Raw genomic sequence first — 23,017 nt, forward strand, 5'->3', positions numbered from 1 at the left:
TCAGAGGGTGTGGAGTGGGCACTGGCCCTGGGGGGAGCCCTGGCCTTCCACACTTCACCGCCCAGCCACCCCCCGCCCACCTGAGCCCCTCCAGGCCTCCAAGCCGCCAGGGCCCTGTGCTTCTGGAGCCTGCTTTGAGGGGTTCCCGTCCTGGGCTGGTCTGGTCTGGCCCTGCCCGGGTGGGCCCAGCCCCTCCCCCGGGGTCCTGGGGGGTCCTTCCTCCTGGCTAAGCACCTTACTCCTTGCTTGGGAGGACGAGGGGGCTCCAGCCAACCACTGTGCAGACCGAAATGGGCCTGAGGTGGCGTCTTGGCCCCAGGTCAGGAAGTCGAGGGCCTGGTCTCAGGGCTTTCCAAACCCTCTTTGCTCCATTAGCCGGAAAGGTACCGGGCAGAGGGCGGGCAGTGGACAGGTCTGCCTTCCTGAGGAGCTCGGGGGTCGGTGGGGAGAACGAACAGGCGGGCTTCCTTCGGGGGAGCTGGGCTTACACAGAAAGCCGCCCCCACCCCTGCCTGACACACACACACACACACACACACGCGTGTGCACACGCCCGGCCTCGGCTGCCAGCTTGCCCGCACAGCAGTTCTGGGAAAAGAGCCGGGAGTTAATCCAGCTCACAGGTGGGCAAGTCGAGGTCCCAGATTCCCACCTGTGCGGTTAGTGGCAGGACCTACGGGGGGCTGACTCCAGTGACCGGACCCTGCCGCTGTCCCACCGCCCTCTGGTCGTGTAAAATCCCTGCCCGGGACCCCAGACCCTGCTTGGGCTCTGACCTAGGCCTGGTCCGTCCGACCGCCTGCGGCCATGGAGGTCACCCTGGAGGTCGGTGGGGAGGAGGTGCTCACCCCTCCCGGCATTATATTTCTCCCCCAACCCCATTCGGTGGGCAGAGCTGGGACAGCTCATCCCCACCGGGCCCTCCAACTGGCTCCGGCCGGCCTCCCCTCCCCACCTGGCCAGGCCCAGGACCGGGAGAGGCACAGCTCAGGGTCTGCCTGATTGCCCCCTTCTGGCTGGGAGTGTGGAGCTGCCCCCCTGGCTTTCAGACCGGAGCTCCAGCGGGATCTGGGCAGATTTTTGTCATAACGGGAGCCCCCACCCCAAGGACAGCACTGCCCGAGCCGAGAGGGGCCCTGGGCGTGGATAGACTCTTCCCCACCTGCACGTCCAGGTCCTGCGGGGACAGATGGGCCCTGAGGGAGGCGGGGGTTGGTGGGACATCCCAGAAGAGCCCCCAGACCCACTAGCCAGACGGAGCCCAGCAAAGGAGTGTGTGGGGGCAGGGGTCAGGAGCCACTGGCCTCGCTCACCAAGCTCCAGGCGGACAGTCCGGCCAAGGCCACAGACGAGCACGGGGTGACCAGGAACAGGGGGCCGGACACACCCCCGGGACCCGGCCCAGGTGACCACGCGCGGGGAGCCGGTCCTGGCCGGTGGCACCCTGGGGATGTTGCAGGGACTGCCCTGGCCTTCCCCGAGGCGCAGGCTCCCGTGGAAATCCAGGCGCTAAAGAAATACTTTCTTTAATGTCTGTGAAAACCTCAGTCAGGATTTCAGCACTGGCACCAGAGTCCGCTCCCTGAGGCGGGACCTCCTCTCGGAGAGTGGGGCCCTCGGTCCCACGTGGGGGGCAGGAGAGGCGAGGGAGGAGCCGGGCCACGTCCTGCGTCCAGTCACGTGCCCTGCGTGGCGGTGCGGTGGGTGCAGGACGTGTGGGAGACGTGGGGCCAAGCTGGCGTGGCCCTGACAGCTTGGGGGGGGGTGGCCCCCGGGGGGGGGGGGGGGGACGGCGCGTGCGAGCTCCCCACCGGATGCGTCTGCGGCTGGCACTGCAGCCCCCAGAGCCTCGGGAGACCCGCGGGCTGTCAGGCTCCTGGGGGCCGGGCCGCTTACTGGGGTGTGGATCTGCGCCCCTCGAATCGCCGGGCAGAGCGGGCTACACGTCTGTCTCCACGCGCAGGCGCTCCATTCTGCGCACGTTGCCCTCCACGGCCACGCGGCTGGTGATGCATCGGGCGAAGTCCTCGGGGAACCAGCCCGTCTCCCCATCCCTCAGCCTCTCGCCGTAGAACCACCCTGGACACAGACGGGGGGCGGGTGAGGGCGGGGTCCGGGCACGAGGGCGGGGCCGCGATGCCCTCTGAGCCGCTGTTCCAGAAGGCACCAGGCCGAGGCCCCTCCCTTACAGCGGGTCACCACCGGCTCCTGCCAAGGGGGCCCGGTTCCGGGTCACACGGGCACCTGGTCCTCCATCGGCAGCTCGGCCCGGATGCCGGCGCATGCCCCGTGCGGGCGTGTGCAGGGGCCCCCGGAGTAGCGCAGTCACTCTCCGCCCACTTACGACACAGAGTGACAAAGGACCTGATTCTGATCCCGTGACTCAGGGACATTTGAGGACACCCTGAGGGAGGGTGCCGAGGGGGCCTTGGAGCTCCGTGAGCAGTGGCAGAAACTGTGTCCGGGGGGCCAGGGTCAGGGTGCACCGCCCACACGCGTGTGCCCTGGGCCCTGACGGGGCTGGCGGACTGTCGCCCGGGGCCTCCCCACCAGCGCCGTTCCACTCACCGTCTTCCTGCTCCAGAACCAGGACCACATCCGCCTGCTGCAGGGTGATCTCGTCCGCCTGCTTGGCCAGATAGGCCTTGGTGACCTCCACCTGGGGCAGGTCTGCGGGGGCAGGTGGGGTGGGGGTCAGGGGCAGAGCTGTCCCCGGGAGGACGTGGGCTCCACCTCCCAGCACATCCCCCGTGGCCTGGTCTCGGCGGGGCCTGGGCTGGGCACACGGGCTGGGGACACGTGGCAGCTTCCCCCGGAGGCCACGGGACAGGCTGCCCCTGCCCGGCAGAGGGGGCAGGTGGCTCCTAAGGGGCGGGGCTGGAGCCAGGCTGACGATCTATGGGCCGGCCCGGCTCTGCGTGCTCCAGGTACGGGGCACGGTCCTCTCCCCCGCACGGACGAGGCGGCCCTGGGACAGAGCTGGGTCTGTGCGCACAGACGGATACACACGTACCTGGGCAGGTCACCCTGGGGGCAGACAGTGGCACGGACGGAGGGCTGGGCGATACCTCTTAGCTCCGTGCCGCCCCCCTGCCCAGGGCCGGGGAAGGGGCCGCGAGCCCTGTTCTCGGCGCGGCGGGCGCTCACCTCCTTTGTTGGCGGGACTCTGCCTCTCCTTGTGTGTGAGCGCCACGATCCAGCGGGCCCGGTCACTCCTGGGGCGGGACAGAGCGTGGGTGAGGCCCCGAGGCCAATCCCGCCAGCCTGGGGACCTCTGGTTTCACACGGCCCACCCCCAGTGTGGTGCTGTGCGGGGACAGGGGGTCAAAGGGCCTCCCCCAGGGTTCCTCAGGCGTCCCCCACGGCCCTGGAGCTGTGACCCGCAGTGATGATGAAGTTCACGGGACACTGGCATCCTTTCATGACCCCCCACAAACCAGTTCCCTCGGGGGCCGGGTGTGGGAAGTCACAGGCAAGAGGGGCAGCAGACAGGCTTTACCGAGTCAGGCCAACCCCGAGTCTCATCTGCCCAGGGTCACAGTCAGGCAGCAGCTGCACCCCTACAACCTGGGCGCTGGGTCCCAAGCCCACCGTCCCTCCCTCCCCTGCCCGCTGAGCCCCCTCCCTGCTGGCACCTCCCCGTGCTGCCCAACGCCCCCCAGCCTGTTCTGACCTCATCACCCCCACCACTGGCGCCCATGCTCGAGCCCCACTGGCCTCACGGCTGCTTCTTGGCAGAGGCCTCCTGCCCCAGGACCTTTGCACTGTGGTGCCTCTGCCAGGCCCTCCTCCCCGGGCCACGCTGTGCTGGTCAGGCTGTCCCCCTCCTGGCATTCCCTTCCCTGCCGTGTTTCCCTCCGTGGTCAGGTCCCCCCCCGCCCCCGCCCCGGGACCTCCCCCCGACTCACGCAGAGTCGGACGACAGCAGAATCTTCTCCTGGCGGCCCTCGCTGTTGTGCAGCAGGGTCACCTGGAAGGGGTGCGGCACGGAGGAGCCGCGGCTGCCGCCGCCCCCCAGCAGGGAGGGGTCGGAGGCCTCCGTCTTCTGGACCCGGATGTGGTCCACTTGGGCATAGTCCTGCACCAGGAAGCTGTCCTCACTGCAGGGAGACAAGGGGGCGGCCAGATGCCTCCGAGGGTGTGTGGGCGGCCCGGGTCCCCCGCCCGACGGGGGCCAGAAGGACGCTCCTGAGGGCTGCCCCCCTCCCCCCACCCCCTGGGGAGCACAGGCGGTGCGCTTTCTCGTCCCCGTGGCCTGGGCGGGCAGACCCGGGTCTGCAGGCACAGGGAGAGACCTGGCCGCCCCACGTCACATGCAGGGGGACCCAGGCCGCTGCCGGGGCCAGGCCAGGCTGGGAGGGGGCCCCCACCGTGTGCCCCAGCTCTGAGGAGGCCCGGGTGACTCCCCCAGGCCCCTCCCGGTCCCCGTCTTGGGGCCACATGGCCCGGCACCCACAGCAGCCTACCTCTTCTTCTTGGTGACCACCAGGACGTCGTTGAACAGAAACAGGTAGCACGTGGGCCGGCTGGCCAGTTTTCGGAAAAGCCCGGTTTCCTCCACCACAGAGAGCTCCCCACGCTTCAGCAGCCAGCGGGAGGCAGAGATCAGCGGGAGGGACTGGAAGGAAGGGCCGGGGAGGTGCCTGAGTCGGGGCGGTCGGGGGGTCGGGGTGTGGGCGAGGATGTACCGAGGCCGGGTGGGCACCAATCCCTGCCTCCAAGGACTAGGTGACTGCCCCCTCCCCCCGGGCTGGACCGAGGAGGAGGACAGTGAGATGTGTCCTCGCCTCAAACAAAGGGCTATTCAGTTGGCCGACAGGCACAAACGGGGCAGCTGCGCTGTGCCAGGTCCCCGGCCCAGATCCTGCTCGGCCACCCAGGCAGGTGGGTGCCCTCCCTGCCTCCGGCCGGGCCCAGGGACTCTCCAGGCACCTACTGAGCACCCCCTGAGCCGGAGAGCCCCTCACACCCTCGTCCGGACCTCTGTGGCCTCCCTCCGTCACTCCGTGGCCCTCGTGCCCTGCCCACAGCACCTGCTCCAGCCCGCTGGGCAGCCTCTGCCGGCTGATGACAAGTTGAGGCCCGGCCCACAGAGCTGCCTCCAGGCCCTGACTCCCGTAGAGCAGTTCCCAGGAGGAAGCGTCTGTCTGCTCCTCTCTTTCTGCTGGGCGCCACCCTCCCCAGGAGGTGCTTCCTGCGGAAGCGGGATCCCGGTGGCCTGGGGCACAGCGGGGTCCTGGGCAGCCGGTGGGACCACCCCTGGACCATGGGATGGTGGGGGATCCATGGGGGACAGAAGTCTGAGCCCTGCCTGCGTGGGACGGCCTTTAGGATGCCGAGGCCCCCGCCCCAGAACTGACGGGCTATTCCTGGCCTCACGGGGAAACCCAAGACGCAAGCCGGCCCGGACATCGTCCCTGCCCCCCGACCCCAGCATGCCGCCTGCAGCCCTGGGGGTGGGGGCACAGGCCAGAGAGACCCGCGTACCCACTGAGCCTCGGGCAGGAGCGCCGAAAAGCTGAGCCTGTGGCCAAGGGGGTGGGAGTCACAAGGGTGCTGGGGAGGCAGAGGCCCCGGCCCCCTCGGTGCGGGCGCCCGCAGGGGCCTCCCTCCAGCCGGAGCCCCGAGAGGCGGTGGCCCCCTGACCTGAGACGAGCCGGGCGAGGAGCGGTGGGGGTGCCCACCTTGACCTTGCCGAAGTCCAGCTGCGTGTGCAGGGTGTACATCTGTTCTGTGCGCTCCATCTTGTGGGCTCCCTCGTTGCACCGTCTCACCAGCTGCCAGGCGGGCGTCGGGAGAGCAGGCTGTGCCGTGGGCAGCGGCCCGGCCGCCCCGCCCCCGCCCCCACGGGCTCGCCCATCGTGTTTCAGCTCCACTCCCTCCGTGAAAAGCTGGAGACGACGGCACGGAAACCTTCCCTCCCTCCCTGCCTTGCCCTCAGGGTCTCCACTGCTGGGTGGGGGTAGGGGGGCAGCATTCAGGCCCGGGCTTGGTCTGGGCGCCCCCTCCTCTCCCCTGGACCCTCCTCACCTTGCTGATGGCCTTGAGCGCACGGCTGGCGGCCTTGTACCTCTCAGGGTGGCCCTGGCTCTTGAGGCAGAGGGTCTGCAGAGAGGATACCACACGTGAGGCGCCGAGGACCCTTTTGCCCTCCAGGCTCAGGGGCCTGCACGGGCAGGGGCGCCTCCACTAACGTCACACCGGGCGGGGCCGCAGGGAGGTCGAGGGCCAGTGTCCAGAGGGCTCCTGCCAGGCCGCCCTGGGGTGCACAGCCCCCAGACGGCTCTGCTGGGTCAGGCTGGTTCGTGGGACCTGGAGAGAGCACGCTCCCGGGACCCCAGCCCTTCCAGTCCTTGGCTGTCTTGGACCGGTCTGGGCGGTCCCCGTGGCCTCTCTTTGTACGCTTCCCACAGGGACCTGGGAGGTCTGATGTCCCGTCTGCTTGGAAAGATGGCACTCTAAGCGGGAGCCACACGCTGCCTCTGTGTGCTGTGTGCACGGCTGCACGTGTACGAGTATGTGCACGCAGATACACCTGCTTGCATGTGTGCGAGCGTGCACACACGCGTGTGCCTACATGTATACGAGTGTGAGCACGTGTGTACACCTGCGTGTGCGAGCGTGTGGACATGTGTGCGCCTGCATGTGTGCGAATATATGCACACGTGTACACCTGCCTGCATGCGTATGTGTGCACACATGTGCGCCTGCATGTGTGTGAGCGTGTGCACACGTGTGTGCCTGCGTGTCGAGTGTGAACACACGCGTGCAAGTGTGAGCACACGTGTGCGCCTACATGTGTGCGAGCCTGAGCACATGCGTCCGCCTGCATGTGTGCTAGCCTGAGCACACGTGTGCGCCTACATGTATACAAGTGTGAGCACACGTGTGCGCCTGCATGTGTGCGAGTGTGTGCACACGTGTGCGCCTGCATGTCTTCAAGCGTGAGCACACATGTGCACCTGCCTGCATGCGTATGAGTGTGTACACATGTGTGCCTGCATGTATGTGAGCATGTGCACACGCGTGTGCCTGCATGTTGAGCGTGAACACACGCGTGCAAGTGTGAGCACACGTGTGCACCTACATGTATACGAACGTGAGCACACGTGTGCGCCTGCACGTGTGCGAGCCTAAGCACACACGTGTGCCTACATGTGTGCAAGCCTGAGCACACGCGTCCGCCTACATGTATACGAGCGTGAGCACACGTGTGCACCTGCGTGTGTGTGAGCGTGTGGACATGTGCACACGCGTCCGCCTGCATGTGTGCGAGCCTGAGCACACGTGTGTGCCTACATGTGTACAAGCATGTGCACGCGTGCACCTGCACGTATGCCTCTCGCCCCCACCTGCCCCGCAGCACTGAGCAGGCATCTCCGAGGCATGAGCCACTCCAGTGAGCTCTTCAGAGCTCCACGCACAGAAGGGAAGGAGACGGGCACCCGGGCTGCCCTGGGGGCCCACAGCCGGGACAACTGGCTGAGGATCCTGGAAAGGAGGCAGCGGCCCAGGACCCGCACTCGGCAGAGGCCCGGGCAACCCTGGTTCTCACTCATCCACCTGAAGGAACCTCGTGAACCTTCTAGTACGGGGACGAACACCTGCGGAGTGCTGGCGCCGCTCCTGGCACAGAGCCCGGGGGGAGGGCGGGGTGGGGGGAGGCTATCAAATGTCAAAGCCGTCTTACGGCTGAGTGACGGGGTGGGGGAGGGGGCGTGCCGTGCTCCACTCCACTGGAAGGGGGACCCGGGCAGCTCCGTCCCGGCGTCCGGCCGACCTCCCTCCCCGGGCGGGGTCCGCGCCGTGTACTCACGTCCGTCAGGAGGGGCAGCCGGGTCACCCTCTGCATGGGCAGGATGAGGAAGGAGATCATGGGGAGACCCCCGCACGCGGGACGCTTCTCGATCTCCCTCAGGGCCTCGTGGAAGGCGGCGTTGCTGCTCCTGCGACAGAGAACGGGGCTTCCGGAGTCAGGGCGGCGGGAGGGGCGGGAGAGCCCGCAGGAACGCGCCCCGAGACCGAGGCCCCCCGAGACCGAGGCCCCCCGAGACCGAGGCCCCGCTCACATCAGCCTCTGCAGGGCGCGCTGCTGGTAGACCTCGTTGGAGCAGTAGGCGACGTAGGGGTGGAAATGCTGCTCCGCGTGTTCCTCCAGGATGTCGCTGATGTCCTCCACGCACACCTGCGCCTTGTGCCGCTGCTCTAGGGCCTCGAAAAACCTGAGGGGTGAGAGCGGGCTGGGGCCCGGCCGTCGGGGACCGGCTGCCCAGGCCGGCGGCCGGCCGTGACCTTCCCGGGGAAACCCCGGGACGGGTCAGCTCCTTCAGCCTGAGAAATAGGGCAACTCCGAGGCCACTTCCAGCGCGGTGCTGGCGGAGACCCCGGGGGAGCCCGCAGGCCGGACGGGGAGCCTGCTGCTCTGGCTTCATGCCCTGGACTTGGGTCAGGCCGGCCCGGAGCCCCGGCTCCCTCTGCCCGGCTCAGGGTGGGAGTGGGGGCTCTGGGCGGACTCCCCGGCAGGGACCCCCCCAGGCCCCGCTTCCCCCTGGGGCTCCCTTCCGAGATCAGCCGTGACTCGGCCTCGGCCACGGACAGGAGGCCGCTGCCGCCTCAGGAGGCCGGACGTCCCACCCCAGGACAGCGACGGCCAGCCAGAGGCCCTGGGGAGCTCAGAGGCAACCACGTGGCCGCCTGGCAGAGAGGACAGCCGGCCTACGGCGGCCCCGGGGCCTCTGCTGCGCCTCACGGACACGGAGCTGAGGGGCAGAGCTGAACGGAGGGGCAGCCACCATCCCGGGCCCCCCACGGAGTCAGGGGCTGCAAGCTTCCCTGGGGCTGGTCACCGCGGCTCCGCAGGAAGACTGTCTCCAGGGACAAGATAGCCACCCCCCGCCCACCCGCACGGCCCTGAAGCTTCATGGGGCAACAGGTAGCAGGGGCTGGGGGCTGGGGGGCTCGGGGGGCTGGTCTGATGCTGATGTGAGTGAACCGGGGCTGAGCCACCTTCTGTCACCTGCCCCACCCTAGTCTGCAGAGGGGGGCTCGTGGGGCCCACCTATGCAGTTTAGAGAGCATGCTGGGGCATGAGGGACGGTGTCCCGGGGTCTCCTGGGACCCAGCGTTGGGTGCAGCTGAGTGCACAAGGGTGCATACGTGGGCTGTGCCCTCCATGGGAGTAAACACACACGTGCACCCGCTACCAACCACACTCACACTCACGCAGGCACATATGTGCAGACACACACGCACACACCTGCACACACACACACACGCACTCGGGCGCACGGATGCACGCACACAGCTACGCACAGGCCCGTGCAGGTCTGGCCCCTCCTCCACCCCAGACCTTGCAACCAGAGCCCCGGGCCAGGCCCAGACAACACCGGGTGGAACATGACCCGAGGGTGCAAGTGAAAGCCCCCCCCCCCCCCTCCGCCCACCCCGCCCCGCGGGCACCGCCCGCCTCGTCATTAGGCCGCCTTCACCCGATGTCCCGGTGGGGATGTGCCCCGTGGGAGGAACTCCACCCTCTCAAACATCCAAGGGACAGGGCGCTGGGGCTGCCGGGGCGCCCGCGGGCCTGGTGCCCAGCCTGTCCCTGGGCCAGCTGTCGGCGGCCTCAGGGCCCGAGAAGGTTCTCGCGTTCCCTCCCGGCGGGCAGCAGCTCCGATCCGTCCACCCCGCAGTCCCGGACCGGGAGTGTCCTGGAGCCCCAGCCCTCCCGCCCTCTGTGGGCGCGGGCCTCACCTCTGGCTGGCGCTCAGGACGTCCAGGATGTTGGAGAAGAGGTGATGACGCTCCATCTGGGTCATCGTTGCCTGCAGCTCCCCGGACTGCAGGAACTCGGCCACCAGGATGCCCAGGCTGTGCTGGTACGAGAACTCCGACGTGAGGATCTCAAAGATGGCCTGGCGGGGAGGACAGCGGCTGCTGGGGCCACCCTGCGCCTCGGGGGTGCGGTCAGGGTGCGGGCCGGGCCGGACCCGGGGCAAGGCTGGGAGCGTGGCCGTGGGGACGAGAGCCCGACACCTGGGTACGTGCTCTGGCTCAGCGGCTACGAGCCGTGATGCTGGCGGGGACTCGCACCCGCGTCCGAGAAGGGGCGACGGCAGGCCCCGTCACCCCGCCAAGGGCATCAGCCATCGTCCCAGTGCCCGGCCCAGGAGGTGTCCCCACGACCACCGTCCCCCGTGCGTTGTGTGACCCACGCCAAGTCTTGGCACAGGACTGGACACCCCCCCCCCCGCCCCCAGCCCCCTTACCTCCTGCCTCTTGCGCTCCTCAGCAGGCAGCCTGTCCAGGATGCCGGACTCCACCACCTGAGGGGGGCACAGGCCTGGGGGTCACGGGGTGCTCATCCCGGAAGCCCATCCTCCCTTCCAGAGAGCCCCGGGGCGGCTGAGGAACGAGACAGGCATCTGGAGGGGATGGCCGACAGACACCCGAGGGTGGGGAGCGTGGGCTCCGTCCCCTAGAGCTGTCCCGGGGGCGGAGAGGCCCAAAGCCACCCAGGAGAGCTGAGCGGCGAGCCACGGCCATGACTCAGACACACCTGGCCCAGGTGGGCGTGCGTCCTGCCCGGGAGGTAGGGGAGGCGTTCCAGCTCTCCACCCCTGCAGGCCCAGCGGCCCTTGGCTTCCCTGACTCGCGTGCTGCCCATTCGGCCACAGCGTGTCCGCGGTGGCCCTGCAGAGCCGGCCAGGCCGCCCCACGGCCCAGGGGCACCCCCCTGCAGGACCCAGGGCCACCTGATCCTTGCCCTCCTCCCCTCTGGGCTGGCCAGAGGCCGTCACCAGCGCCTGGGCCGGGAGTTGGGGGGCCGGGTAACCCCCTGCCTCCTCGTCCAGCCCAGAGGCTTGGCTGAGATCCCCCGAGCTCGGCCAGGAACAGAATCTGCCGGCATTTTGAGGGTGCGGGGTCCTGGACCATCTATGCCAGGAGACCACCCACGCACCCAGGCTGCGTGCAGCTCTGTCCCTGGGCCCTCAGGGGACGGGTCACCAGCGCTTGCCCTCCTGGGGTAGTGGCAGGCACCTCCCCACACACACCTGCTCAGAGCACCAGGGCCTCTGTCCCAGCCGAGCTCTCCCCGGAGACCCCCACAGCCCTAGGGCAGGGCCCTCGCCCTTCCCCTGCCATCTCCCCCCTTGGACCCTCCCGCCGCTCTCCCGGGCCTCGGAGGGGGGTCCTTCTGCCCACAGCTCCGCAGGCCACTCTGAGTCGGGCGAGGGCCAGGGGCTCACCTGTGGGGGGCTCGTCACCCATGCGCCGAGGCCACGGGCCCCCAGCTGCTCTCCTTCCCTCGGGACCAGACCCAGAGTGCCCTCGGAGCAGGGCGGCTCTGAGGGTGCCAGGAAGGGGGACCCCCTGCAAGCTGGGCATAGGAGGGTACTTCTGGAAGCCTCCTCCCCTCACGGGGAGGAGGACCCCGACCGGCTTTGAGGGGCCAATCGCCCGTGGGCTCGGACACAGAGCGTCACCCCACCGTCCTGGCCTCACCTCCGGGAGCTGGCTCCAGGTGATCTGCGCCGGCCGGTAGCTCTTGACCACGATGGGGGCGTCCGCCTTGCCGGTTCCGTCGGGGCTGGACGGCTCGTCGAGCAGGTCGTCGTCAGACTCGTGGCTGGTGTTGAGGCCCCGCTCCCGGATCTCCTGGTAGAACCTGGGGTCTGGGGACGGGGGGTGTGTCACCGGCAGGCCTGGGGGCTCTGAGCGGGTTCCCCCCGGGAATCTGCGGGCTGAGTCCTCCCCGGGAGACCCCGAGGGCATCAGGCGGTGCAGGGCCCCCCACCGCAGGCTCCCCTCAGGCTGGCTGGCTCCCATGGCCGTGCCCGGCCGAGCCCAGGACAGGGCTGGTGTCCCCATGCAGAATGTGGCACCTTCAGACCAGGGCCGAGCTGACCAATCAGAGCCGTGGGGGCCGCCCTCGGTGGGGGCTGCTCCCAGGCTGGGCCGAGGGCAGTGGACGCCTGTTCCCGAGTCCTCCGACCCGAGGTGCGGTCTCCTGCTCTCCCACTCTGCAGCCATCACCACCCGCCCCTGCCCCCCGGGGGCCAGCTGGTGCCTGGCTCAGGGCCACCAACCCTAACCCTTCTCTTCCTGTCCCGGCTCTGAGACTGGGCACCACCGCTCCTCTCCCTGGGGCAGGAGGAGGCCCGGATCCTGACGCCTCCCCACCCCCAGGCCTGTGGCTGTCCACACAGGGGGGCCCCCTCCTGGCTGAGCCCCTGCACCCTAAGAACCCTGCCCCCTCACAGCCACTGGGTGCTGCATCCTGGCGGGCGGGCCCCTCCCCCGTGGGGTCCCGTTGGCATCACCCCTCAGCAGGCCAAATGCACTGCTCCGGGCCCTCCTGAGCCCCCAACACTGGGCTCCCTGTGTCCCGTGGGCAGTATACACAGCATGGGTGTCTACACCCTGGGGCCAGCACCCCTGGCTGCACCGGTGCAGACGGGCCTGGCACACACATGCACGCTGGACAAACGTCTCCTGGGGTGAGTGTGGGCGCTCTGTCCATCCCCTGCCCCTGGAACAGCACAGAAGAGCCCGAGGGAACTTTCCAGACACGTCAGAACTACACGATGAGACAAGCCACCAGGACCTCCAGCCCCCAGAGAAATCCCAGTCAGCCCGTTCTCCCTGCGCCGCACCAGACTGCCCTGCCCCCCAGCAGCCCCGGCGAGACCAGCCTCAGCTGCGCCCGGCCTGGCCCACACTGGCCTCTTGAGGTCACGTCCCCTGGCCACACTCACCGTCCTTGAAGGAGCCCTTGTGTGCACGTTTCCGCCCCAGTGTCCTCTGTGCAAACAAGAGACCCGGAAACAGCGGCCGTCAGTGGGGAGGAGGGGCAGGTGTGAGTCCACAGCAAGGCCACCCTGGGGGCCCGGAGATCTCAAAGCACCACATGTGAAGGCATGCTCAACAGGAGGGGGCCCCTGCTGGGCACGTGGAAGGTGCTCGATAGACGTCAGCTCCACAAGGAACGCACGGCCACCAAGCAGAGGCTAGGGCAGGTAGGGCAGGATGACTGAGAGCTAGGCAGACCCAGGAGGGCTGCCTGGAAGAGGCAGGCAGGCCTGAACTGATCAAGAGCGGTGCTCAGGACAGCAGGCTGTTCCGACTGGGTCTAGAGAGAAGCCCAAGCAAGGCCGGACGGGTGTGGTTGGAGGGGGCTCAGAAGGCCCAGGGTGGGAGCCGGGGCCACACCGGGGGAAGCAGAAAGGGCAGGGACTGGCAGGTTAGTGTCGAGCTCCCAGCACAGGCTTGGGGTCCCAGCAGCTGCTGGCAGGACTGCAGGGGCAGGTGGGGGCGGGCAGGGTCTTCAGGCACCCCCGGCCCCGGCAGCTGGCCGCACAGAGCCTGCCCTCTTGGCCGGGACACGGTTTTTCCCGACCTCGGAGCTATGCAGGTTCCGGGAAAGGGAGAGGTTTCTTCAACAAGTTGGGGCCTGAAACTCCCCTTGTGGGTCTGGAATGTGTGGCGCTCCCCCCACACTGGGCCCTGCTCCCCCACCCCGGGCCCCGGGCCCCCGCTCCCAGCACCCCTACCCCTCCTGCCTCTGGGTCTGGGCACCTACCCAGCGTTCACCCTCTGCTTTCTGCCTCCGGACCACCTCTGTGCCCCCGCTCGGAGTTCCTGGGGAGCCCCTCCTCCGTGCTCTGCTGGCCCCCCAGGTTCCCCCAGCCCAGACCGGAGCACCCTGGTGCACGCCTGCCCCCTCCCTGCCCTAGGACCTCGCTGGGAGCCACCTACAGGGGTGCCCTCGGCACCCCGGCTCCAGCTGTGCAGGAAGTCAGGAAACGTCTGATGCGAGGGAGTGACGTGGCAGCTGGACGGGCCCTGGGTGGCTGCAGTGTGCCTAGGTCCTGAGGCAGCTTCTGGGGCCCGGGCATCTCAGGGAGGCCTGGCAGGAGCCGCGCCCCACCTCCAAGGCCACGGGCATCTGAGGACTGCAGTCAAGGTGGTCCCCGGGGGTCCCCTCTGCACGTACTCCGACGGGTGGGCTTGGCTTCTCCTCCGCCCGCGGCCACGGCTCCCGGTCTCGGTGACAGGCCCCGGAGAGGCGGCCACCGGAACATCAACTCTGGGCACGGGGGCCCCTTCCCACCAGCCCTGTGCCTGGCCCGTTCTCTCGAAAGCACCGAGGTAAGAGCGGCTGTCGGGCGGGGCAGGGAGGGCGTGCACGCAGAGAGGGCGTCACGCGTCTCCTGAGTCCCCAACCTGGGGGGCCCCTCGGGCAGACCCACCGAAGCCAGGTGCTGCTGTGAGGTCAGCACTGAAACTCGTCCTTCAGACAGGCCGGCTCCCCTCGGGGCTCAGAGAGAGAGGCTGCCTTCGGGATGCTCCGTTCCTCGCTGCAGCTGAGAGCGGGGACCCCCGAGCCCGGGGTCCCACGGAAACCCCCCGACCTCGCCGAGCCTCGACTGCCTCATCTATAAAGCGGGCACACTCACACTCCGCTCGCAGCCTGCCCATCAGACCGAACCGGATACACGTCAGGACCCTGCGCGAAGTAGGTGCTCACTGAATGGCAGCCCCATGAGACAGGTGACGGTGGCGGTGACAGCGAGGGTGACAGTGAGCCTCCGTCTGTGCCTACAAGCTCCCGAGGCCCCTTGCGGCACGGCCCCCGCCCCGAAGTCCAGGCGGCACGGCCCCCTACCTTATTCTTGGCCGGGCACCGAGCGGGAGGCTGGCTGGGCTCCTCCGCCAGGGCCTGGAGCTTGGGGCTGAGCTGGAGGGGGCCCCTCTCCCCGCCCGGCGCCTCCAGGCCCTTCATGGCCGCCCGGTAGGATCGGTTCCGTAGGTTCCGTCTCAGCGCCCCCCCGGGGCCCGCGTCCACGTCCATGTCGTCCAGGGAGAAGCTGGGGGCTGACAGGAGCCGGGGGTCCCGCCGGGCGGCCTCCTTGCTGAGCACGGCCGCCCCGAAGCTCTGGTGGCGGGCCGGGGTCTTGGCCTTGCTCGACACGGCCAGGCTTCTGGGGATCAGCTGCTGAGTGCCCATCTTGAGGGCCGCGGGGCTCTGCGTGCTCAGGACGACAGCCCGTGGCTCCTCGTCCTTAGGGGACACAGCGGGGGGCACCGAGGTATCGAGCTGGAAGCCTTCGCTGTCCCTGAGCTGCAGGGCGCCCCGCACCATCGGGAGCCCGGACGCCGGGTTCCCCCTGGCATCGAGCCGCAGCTCGGAGTGGAAGCGGTATTCCAGCAGCTTCTCTTCCAGGGAGCTGTCCGAGTGTCGCTGGGACATGCTGAGTGGCCACGGCGTCCTGGGGCGAGAGGGCAAAGGTGAGGGCAGGCGGACACGCACACCCTGCGGCCCTCCTGCCCGCGGGCCCCGCCCACCGCCTCTCAGTGCCCGCCCGGCCAGGGACCCCGCTCGGGATGCAGGGCCCGGAGGCCGGGAGGGGGGTGTGCGGGGGGCGGGAGGCTCAGGCCTGCCGGGACCCAGCTGCTGGGACCGGGGCGGAAGACAGGCGTGCCCCCCACCCCGTGCTTCCTCTGGTGGGTGCCCACGCCGAGGACGGACCCCCAGGCCGGGGGGTGCAAGCGTGCGGCAATGAGGGGCGCGTGGCCCCGGGGCCCTGCCGGCCCGAGCCGGGTCGGACACTGGGCATCTTGGCACCACCTCCTCCTGGTCACCGTGAGCACTGCGAACAAAGCTGTCTGTGGGGCTCCCGGGACCCCGGCCTCCACCGCACCCCCACGTTCCAGAGCACTCAGGGCCAGGCTCCGCCGTGCTGGGGGAGGTCGTGTCAGCTCGCTCACTCGCGGGACACGCTGGCCGTCTGCGTTCTCGGTTTGCAAACGAAGACACGAGGCCCCAAGAAGCCCAGGAGCCCCCGGGGTGTGGGACGGGACGCGTGGGAAACTGGGGGCTGACCCCCGGCCTGTGTGATTCCAGACCCTCTCTCTTCACCGCCCCGCGTGGTGACTCCCGCGTGGCCGGCTGTCTAGGCGGCCTTTCTGCGTGTGCAGTGACACGCCCGGACTTTCCCGCATTCACGGACTCTGAGCAGGGCCGACCGTCCCCGTCTCAAAAGCCCACGGGGCACGGTCCCTCTATGCCTGGATGCAGAGGGGGGAGGGGGGCGTCTGCAGACACCCGGGGCCCACAGCCCCCGCTCGGTCTCCCTGCATCCCGTGGATGCCCGTCCCTCCGGGGACCCCGAGCGCCTCACACGTGCAGAGCCCCGCCGACCGGCGTGGGGCCGGCTCTTCAGCTCGGTCTGGCTCGCGCCGGGCCGAGGGCGCACGGCCCTGCGGTGTGGACGGGCCCGCCGCTGCCTTTCCACTGTGGGCGGGGCAGGGCCCACACAGGCCTCCCGGCCACCGGCTTCCAGCCAGCGACCGTCAGTCACATCCCTCGGCTCTTTTCTGTGCCTCCCGCTCAAGATTGGCAACGTGGGCAGAATGGTGACAAAGCCTCGGGAGCAAGGCTCCCGCTCGGGGGAGTCAAGTGCTGTCGCAGCCCAGCCCTGGGCTGCAGGGCTGCGATGGAGCGACGCCCCAGCCGCCGGGCGGAGCCAGGGCCACAGTCAGGGGCGGGAGGACCTTGGAGGCCCGCGGGAGACGCACTCCTTTGCGCCTCCTCCTTTCAACGTCAGTGCAAGCAAACGGAGCCGCCACTCCTGTGCTTCCTGTAGACACGGGGCTTGGGCACACGAGGCCGGAAGCCCATTTTTCAGGCGGAAAAATCAAGTCTCCGAATCTGCAGCCCAGGTGGCTGAGACTCCGCGCACAGCTCCTGCCCAGCATCCTTTGCCACGTGCCCTGCCGATCTGGGAAGGAACGGAGACGCAGTTTATCCGACAGCTCCGTGGGAGCGAGGCGGTCACCTGCCCTCTCCTGCCCCGGGGGGGCGGAGGGGGACACGCAGCCGGAGGTGCCCGGGCCTGCGCCAGGCCTCCCGGGCCTCTGGAGTCGACGGTTCCCTGGACCCCAGGGACACCCCTGCCATCCGTCCCAGGACACGCCAGGCAGGTCCCAGCCCGAGCCTACCTCCCACACTCCCCGCCCCACCCTGCATCGGAAGTTCCCGGCCCGGCCTCGGCTCCAGAACCCCTCCCTGAGGGGCAGCCAGGCCCCAGAGGGCCCTAAGCCACAGCCACCGGCCGGGGTGACAGCAGCAGCCGGGAGCCTGGCTGCCTGTGCTCCGACCCCCAGCACACAGGGTCTCAGCTAAAGCCATCCCAGACAGGCGAGTGTGGCTGCCTGAGGAGCCCTGGCCGCCCCCACCCCGGGAGGACCGCCCACACATTCCTGGGGACATTCTGAGTCCCAGGCAGCCAGCGGCGGGCGGTCCCCCACCCTGGCTCACCCACCCCCACGTAAACTTTGCATTCACCCAGGCCTGGCCGAGAAAGGGGTTTCTGGTAGACTTTGACCTCCATGCAGGCCAAGCAAAGTGCCCCCGAGTGGGGAGCCCGAAGGCTCGGTCAGTCCTCTTAGTCTGGGAGGCGTTGACCGTGGGGGCATTTCACCTCGTCGCCCTGAAAACCAGCACTGTGACTGTGCCTTCCACCTGCCCCATCCCCACCTCAGGCCCTAGGCCTGGGTCTTCTGGGCCCAGACCCTGGACCCGGACCCTGGACCCCAGACCCCGGACACAGCCAGTAGCAGGGCTGCTCCCAGCAGGGGGCAAAGTCTACTCTGGGGACAGGAGGTGCCCCAGCAGGAACCTGTCGGGTGAGCCACTGCGGGGCGTGACCTCCGTTCTCAGTAAGGTGGCCACACCCACAGGCCTGGAGTGCCACCCGCGAGGGGACCGAGGCCCGAAGAGGAGTGGGTGCCATCCCAGGGCTCTGCTGGACCTCCAGGACCGGGGCCGGCTGCAGCCAGCTGTCGGGGGGGGGGGGGGGGTGCAGCTGACCTGGGCACACTCTGACCTCCCTTCTAACCTCAGGGTTCTCACAACTCCCCGGGCACAGGTCCAAAAGTCACACGGCACCGAGAGGCCTACCGTGAAAGACAGGTGTCCCCTCCTCCACTGCCCTGTCCCCCACAGGCCACCTCTCCGGGCTCTACAGCTTTTCCCCGATGTCTGCTATTCTGAGATCCCCTGATCGCACAGGCCAGCCTCTCCCTGCCGTGTGGACGGGATTCCAGCCCGGTACGCAGGACCCGTGGGTGTCTGTGTTAGTACAGCCGGCTAGGCCGAGCAGGACGCCAGCGCCTGGCCTCCCCTTGTTAATAATTCCCTCTTGTTGACCGGTGGCTGTCCTCCTGTTAACTCCCCATGCGTTCCCGTGTCCCTGCCTTGCGTGTTTGGACCACACACTCCGTGCGATCAGGGCATCAGCCCTGGTTCTCCCAGAGACCCTGGCCTCTCTCCCCGGCGCTCCCTTCCCTGCCCCCAGATCCCATCCTGGAACGGTCCTGGAGCTCCCCACCTTCCTGAGGCTACGAGGTAGCCTCACGGGAAGCAGATCTTTGTCCCTGGGGCTGGTAACCTGCTGAGCTCAGAGTCCCGTGGGAGATTATTTTCTTCCGGAATCCGGAGGCCTCCTTTCTTGTCCGGTGCTCTGCTCCTGGGAAAACACCAGACACGCTCCGACGCTGGCTCCCTGGACGATCACAGCCTGGGGCGTCCCCTGCCCTGTGGAGGTGTGGCTCCCACTTTCTGGGGGGGGGGGGTGACAGGGAGCACCAGCACTCGTGGGGAAAGGTCCACACGCACTCCCTGAGCCACAGACTTGTGCCTCCTTCCAGCCCCTTCCTCGGGCCTCGCAGGTCTGGGCGCATCCTGGGGATCTCTCGTGCAAACTTTCCCCCGCATGTTTTCTCCAGCTCCTCTTTCCGGGACGGCCCGGATCCCGCACTCCAACCTCTGGCATTGTCTCCACACTGCGGCCTCTTCTGTCCTGGGTTTTCATTCTCTGCCCACACCGTGGGAGATTCCAACCAGCACGTCCTGCAAAGAGCTGTCCAGAGCGCCCTGTCCCCGCGGCGTGCTACGGCTTCTGTCGACGCTGAAAAGGTCGCTTGTGGTTCCTTTCTGCTCCCTGGCCGTCCCTGTATGGGCCTCCGTCGCCAGCTCGAAGGCAGCAGGCCCTCCCGGTCCCTCTTGGCTGTCTGCTTCGACTTTAGCAGGGAAGACGGCGCCACGCAGGGAGCGTTGCTGCCCCCCATGCTCCTTGGGGAGCCCCGCCCCCCGCGTCCCCACCCGCCGCCTCTCCTCTGGCCGGTCGGCTCTGCAGAGCGGCTCTCCCTGGGTCCTCACCGGCTGCCGGCCTTGGCCTGGTGTCTGGGGGCCAGTGCAAGGGAGGGGCCGAGGGCACGGACTCGGGCACATGCCAGCCACACTGTCCGGGCAACGGAGCTCCCGAGAGGGAGGCCAGCTGCCCTGCGGCGACCATGGGGTCACAGGGGCGGGTCTGCTCCCCAGCACAGCTCCTCCAGAGACACCCGGGGCCCTGAGGGCTGCGTGCTGCGTGTCGGTCTTCCTGAGGGGTGTGGGTCCTTCAGGCCCAGGGATGATTTCGGTTCACATCTGCACACACGGCTGGGCTCCACGGTGCGAAGCGAGCTCTTGGCTGTGGTGGTGCAAGCTCCGTCCTGCTGCCCTCGCCCCGGTGCCGCATCCTCCCGGGGGGCCCTGGGGTCCGTGCCCAGAACCACCCACACGGGTACTTAGCTTTGAGCCGGCAGAAGCCACCAGGGTGCATCGCGGGGGCTTCCACACCCATCCACGCCACCTTTTAGGTGACTTTCAGGGGACTTCCTGCTGTCTCCGCACCGGGTGGGCGGGGGAGGGCGGTGACCTGTTGAGTCCTTGGAATCCATGGCATTTAACTCTCCTTTTCCACTCCGCAGCCGGCCCGGTGTCCGAGGCACAGGTGCAGGGACAGGTGGGGGGCACCTGAGACTTGGGAGGGAGGAGGGGCAGCAGGCGGGGTCAGGGAGGACCACGTGGCTGGGTCAGCGGGGCCTCAGCGGCACTTGGTGCCGGGGGTCCTTGCAGCCCGGTGCCCGGCTCCTGCGTTCTTCTCACCAGACGGGCTCCCTGGACTCCGTGGGCTCAGCGCCCGCCCTCCCGCTGCCTGACAGAGGAGATCAGTCCGCCCGGCCCTGTGGCCCTGTCCACAGCTGCTCCCACAGCCACTGGGACCACTCCGTCCGTGGGGCCTCTCTGTCCCTTCTGCCCTGCCTCCAGGTCCGGCTGACCCCACCCTGCCCGGTGGGGCCCGGCCTCCCGAGCACCAGACCCTGGTCTTTGCTCAGGCTGACTCGGGCCACGCTGATGGTCTTGTACTTGGGTAGTTCTGCAGGGCCGAGCTCAACCGTCAGAGTCACACGGAATCTGGGGGCAGGATTTGGGTGTAAGTCACAGAGCACACAGCAGACGGTTCCATTTGCCAGGTGGCCAGGGGTGGTTCAGGGACTGCGGTGGCCTTGCCCCCCCCCCCCCCCGGGACATCTGGCCACATCCGGAGCCAGTTTTAGAGGTCACGAGGTCACGGCCGGCCTGACTTGCTGCCCCGCCTGTGTGGGCGGAGACCATGCCTGCGGGTCAACACCCTGCAGGTCAACACCCTGCAGGGGGACCTGTCCGGAGCAAATGTCCGCAGTGCCTAGCTTAGCTGACTCCACCCCTTCACGGAGGGGGTCAGGGAAACCCAGCCCCGCAGAGGCCCCCTCCCTTTCTGGTGGGGCCCGGGAGACCCACTGGCCATGCCCAGCCTGGCACCCGGCCTGGCAGCAGGGAGGGGCCGTGCTGGGCCCGCCCCACGCAGAAGCCTCTTGCTGTGAGGCTTCCAGGCTCGGGCAGCGGTCACAGAGACCACCTTCCCGGCTCAGTCTGCGACGTCCACGCCCCCTGGCTCCTGTGTCTGGGTCCGGACGTCCCATAAACCTGGCTCCGGGCCCAGACTCAGCTGACACGCATGCCATTTCCCCAAAGAAGCCTCTGGATGGGAAATCAGAGCCCCGACTCTGACGGGAGCTTGGACAGGTGACCAGCAGGTGTCTTCCAAATGCTTTCTCCTCGGTAGTGTCTGCAGCCCCTCCCCCATCTTCCGGAAGGTGGGTGTGTTCCCTCGCTGACAGGTGAGGGAACCCGGGGGGCGGGGGGGGGGGGGGGGTCAGGCTGCCTGTCACCAGAGAGCCGGACGAGGAGCCAGACCTGTGCTGACCTAGATGACCGTCCTGCGGGCCCCGCAGACGGGCAGGGAGTCTCACCAGAAATAAAGACGCTCTTACAGACGGTCGGTCGCACGAGTACGGTCACTGCCACGGGCAAAAACGACCAGCAGCCGCGATCCGTCTGGAAACCGAAACTAAAATTCCGGGCCCCAGACAGACGCGGGGTGAGTGGCTGTGCCCATCAGGTCACGCACACAGACTGCCCCTCAGGGACAGCACACGTGGGGGCCCCAGCAAGCCCCTCCACCCCTGTGCCTCATGTCCCCTGCTGGGGAACAGCACTTCCCGGGCGGGGGCGGAGATGACCCCGGGGACCAGAGCCCTCCCAGGCTTCTCCCCTAAAGGAGGCCCTCTGCTCGGCTCAGTCCCTCTCACTCTCCAGGTGACATCTGTCCAAGGGACTTAAGACCTTACTTCTTCCGGAGGTCCGCACCTCCTGCTGCGCTCTCCCACCAGGCCTGGGGGAGCCGGGGGCAGCGCCTTTGATCTACGTGGGCAGAGGTCGCCCTGTTCTTGTGGCCCGCGGGCAACCCCAGAACAGCTCAGCGGCAACTGAGTCGGGGCCCTCTCTGTGGGTACCCTGACTACCCCCTTTTACAGATGAGGAAACCGAGGTCCAGAAGCCTCACGAAACTTGCCTTAGTTCATACGGAACCAGGGCCCCCGCCCCTAAGCACTCGGCCCCGGGGTGTCAGGGTGGACAGGGTCAGACGCCCTCCTGCTGGTCCCGGCCAGGTCCCCGACAGGCGCCCCCCGAACCCCCACACCAGGAGGGGCAGATTGTTCAGCTCAAGGAGAGGGAGGAATCAGGCCTTCCCGGGCTTCGAGTCAGATGAAGAGGTCCCCCCCATGCCGGGTGCTGGGCTGAGACCCACCCAAATCTCAAAGGGGGCTCTTGCCTCCCGGATGCAGAAGCCGAGGCTGGCGTCAGCAGTAAATGGGGCCCCCGGCGCTCCAGAAGCTGCTCCCATACCCCTCCCTCCTCCTCCCCTACCAGGTAAGAGTGAACAGCACCCCTGCCCCCCACCCGGGCCTGCCCACCACATCCACCGGGTGGGGGAAGCGGTGGATTTTGGTCTGTTGTGGGAGGATGTTCGTTTCGGGGGCTGCTGACTCTTGAGGCCAAAGAGGGTTTGGGCAGCAGATTGCCCGGAGTTTGGGGGAGGGTGGTTTTGTCCCCGCTCCTGACCTCCATTTCCAAAGGTCCTGGGGCTTCCTAAGGGTCTCCCGGCTCTGATGTCTAAACAGGAGACCCTGCGACAGAAGCGTCCCCCCGGGGCTCGAGGGGAGGCAGGGGGCGGGCAGCAGGACGCCGGAGGCCGCGCGGGGTGGGGTCCGGGGACCCGGGTCGGGCCGCGCCCGGGCTGCGGGCTCCGTCCCCCGGCGGAGGGAGGGCGCCGCCAAGTTTCGCCGACCGCGGGGCGACGGCGGGAAAGGCGCCCCCGGGTTCCCGGGCCTCCCCGCCCCCACCCCGCTCACCCGTCCCCAGGCTCACCTGCGCCGCGTGCCGGGCGGAGGACGTGGCGGCCAGCGGGCGGCGACTCGGGCCGGTGTAGCCTCCGGGCTCCGCGCCCCGGCCCCGCGGCCGATCCGGGCCGCGCTCCGAGCGCCGCCGGTCCCTCCCAGGCCCCGCCCCCCGCTCCCTGCGCGGCCCCGGGGCCGGGGTGGGGGTGGGGGGAGGGGAGGCGCGGGCGGGCGCGCGCGCGCGGCCGCAGGCCAGGTGGGCTCCCAGGTGGGTGGGCCCGCGCGCGCGCGCGGGCAGGGCGTGGGCCGGGCGGGAGCGGACGGCCGGGCGCGCCCGGGACACCTGGCCGGGCCACCTGCGTCACCGTCCCCACCTGGCCGGCCGGCGCTCACGTGACCCCGCGGCCGG

The 23,017-nt window shown here is 68.8% G+C and overlaps 1 protein-coding gene across 3 annotated transcripts; it reads right to left on the reverse strand.

Annotated features, from left to right (window-relative positions):
* Nucleotides 1-1,510: 1,510 nt before the first annotated feature.
* On the reverse strand, nucleotides 1,511-23,015 carry ARHGEF16 (Rho guanine nucleotide exchange factor 16). Of its 3 annotated transcripts, none has more exons than XM_081796460.1 (15): nucleotides 22,640-23,015; nucleotides 14,666-15,269; nucleotides 12,756-12,801; nucleotides 11,503-11,672; nucleotides 10,266-10,322; nucleotides 9,751-9,911; nucleotides 8,070-8,222; nucleotides 7,817-7,946; nucleotides 6,031-6,105; nucleotides 5,685-5,777; nucleotides 4,467-4,618; nucleotides 3,909-4,100; nucleotides 3,148-3,215; nucleotides 2,569-2,670; nucleotides 1,511-2,079 (listed from the first exon to the last, which is right to left on the reverse strand). In XM_081796460.1, exons 2-15 carry the CDS (start codon nucleotides 15,248-15,250, stop codon nucleotides 1,940-1,942), a joined length of 2,124 nt encoding a protein of 707 aa, XP_081652586.1. In that variant the 5' UTR covers nucleotides 15,251-15,269; nucleotides 22,640-23,015; the 3' UTR covers nucleotides 1,511-1,939. The 3 variants fall into 3 exon arrangements, with proteins under 3 accessions (XP_081652586.1, XP_081652588.1, XP_081652587.1); XM_081796462.1 differs by lacking the exon at nucleotides 22,640-23,015 and adding an exon at nucleotides 21,181-21,286; XM_081796461.1 differs by lacking the exon at nucleotides 22,640-23,015 and adding an exon at nucleotides 18,393-18,882.
* Nucleotides 23,016-23,017: the final 2 nt, after the last annotated feature.

This window comes from Panthera onca, chromosome C1 (genome assembly GCF_046562875.1).
Source record: "Panthera onca isolate mPanOnc1 chromosome C1, mPanOnc1 haplotype 2, whole genome shotgun sequence".
Classification (NCBI taxonomy): Eukaryota; Metazoa; Chordata; class Mammalia; order Carnivora; family Felidae; genus Panthera; species Panthera onca.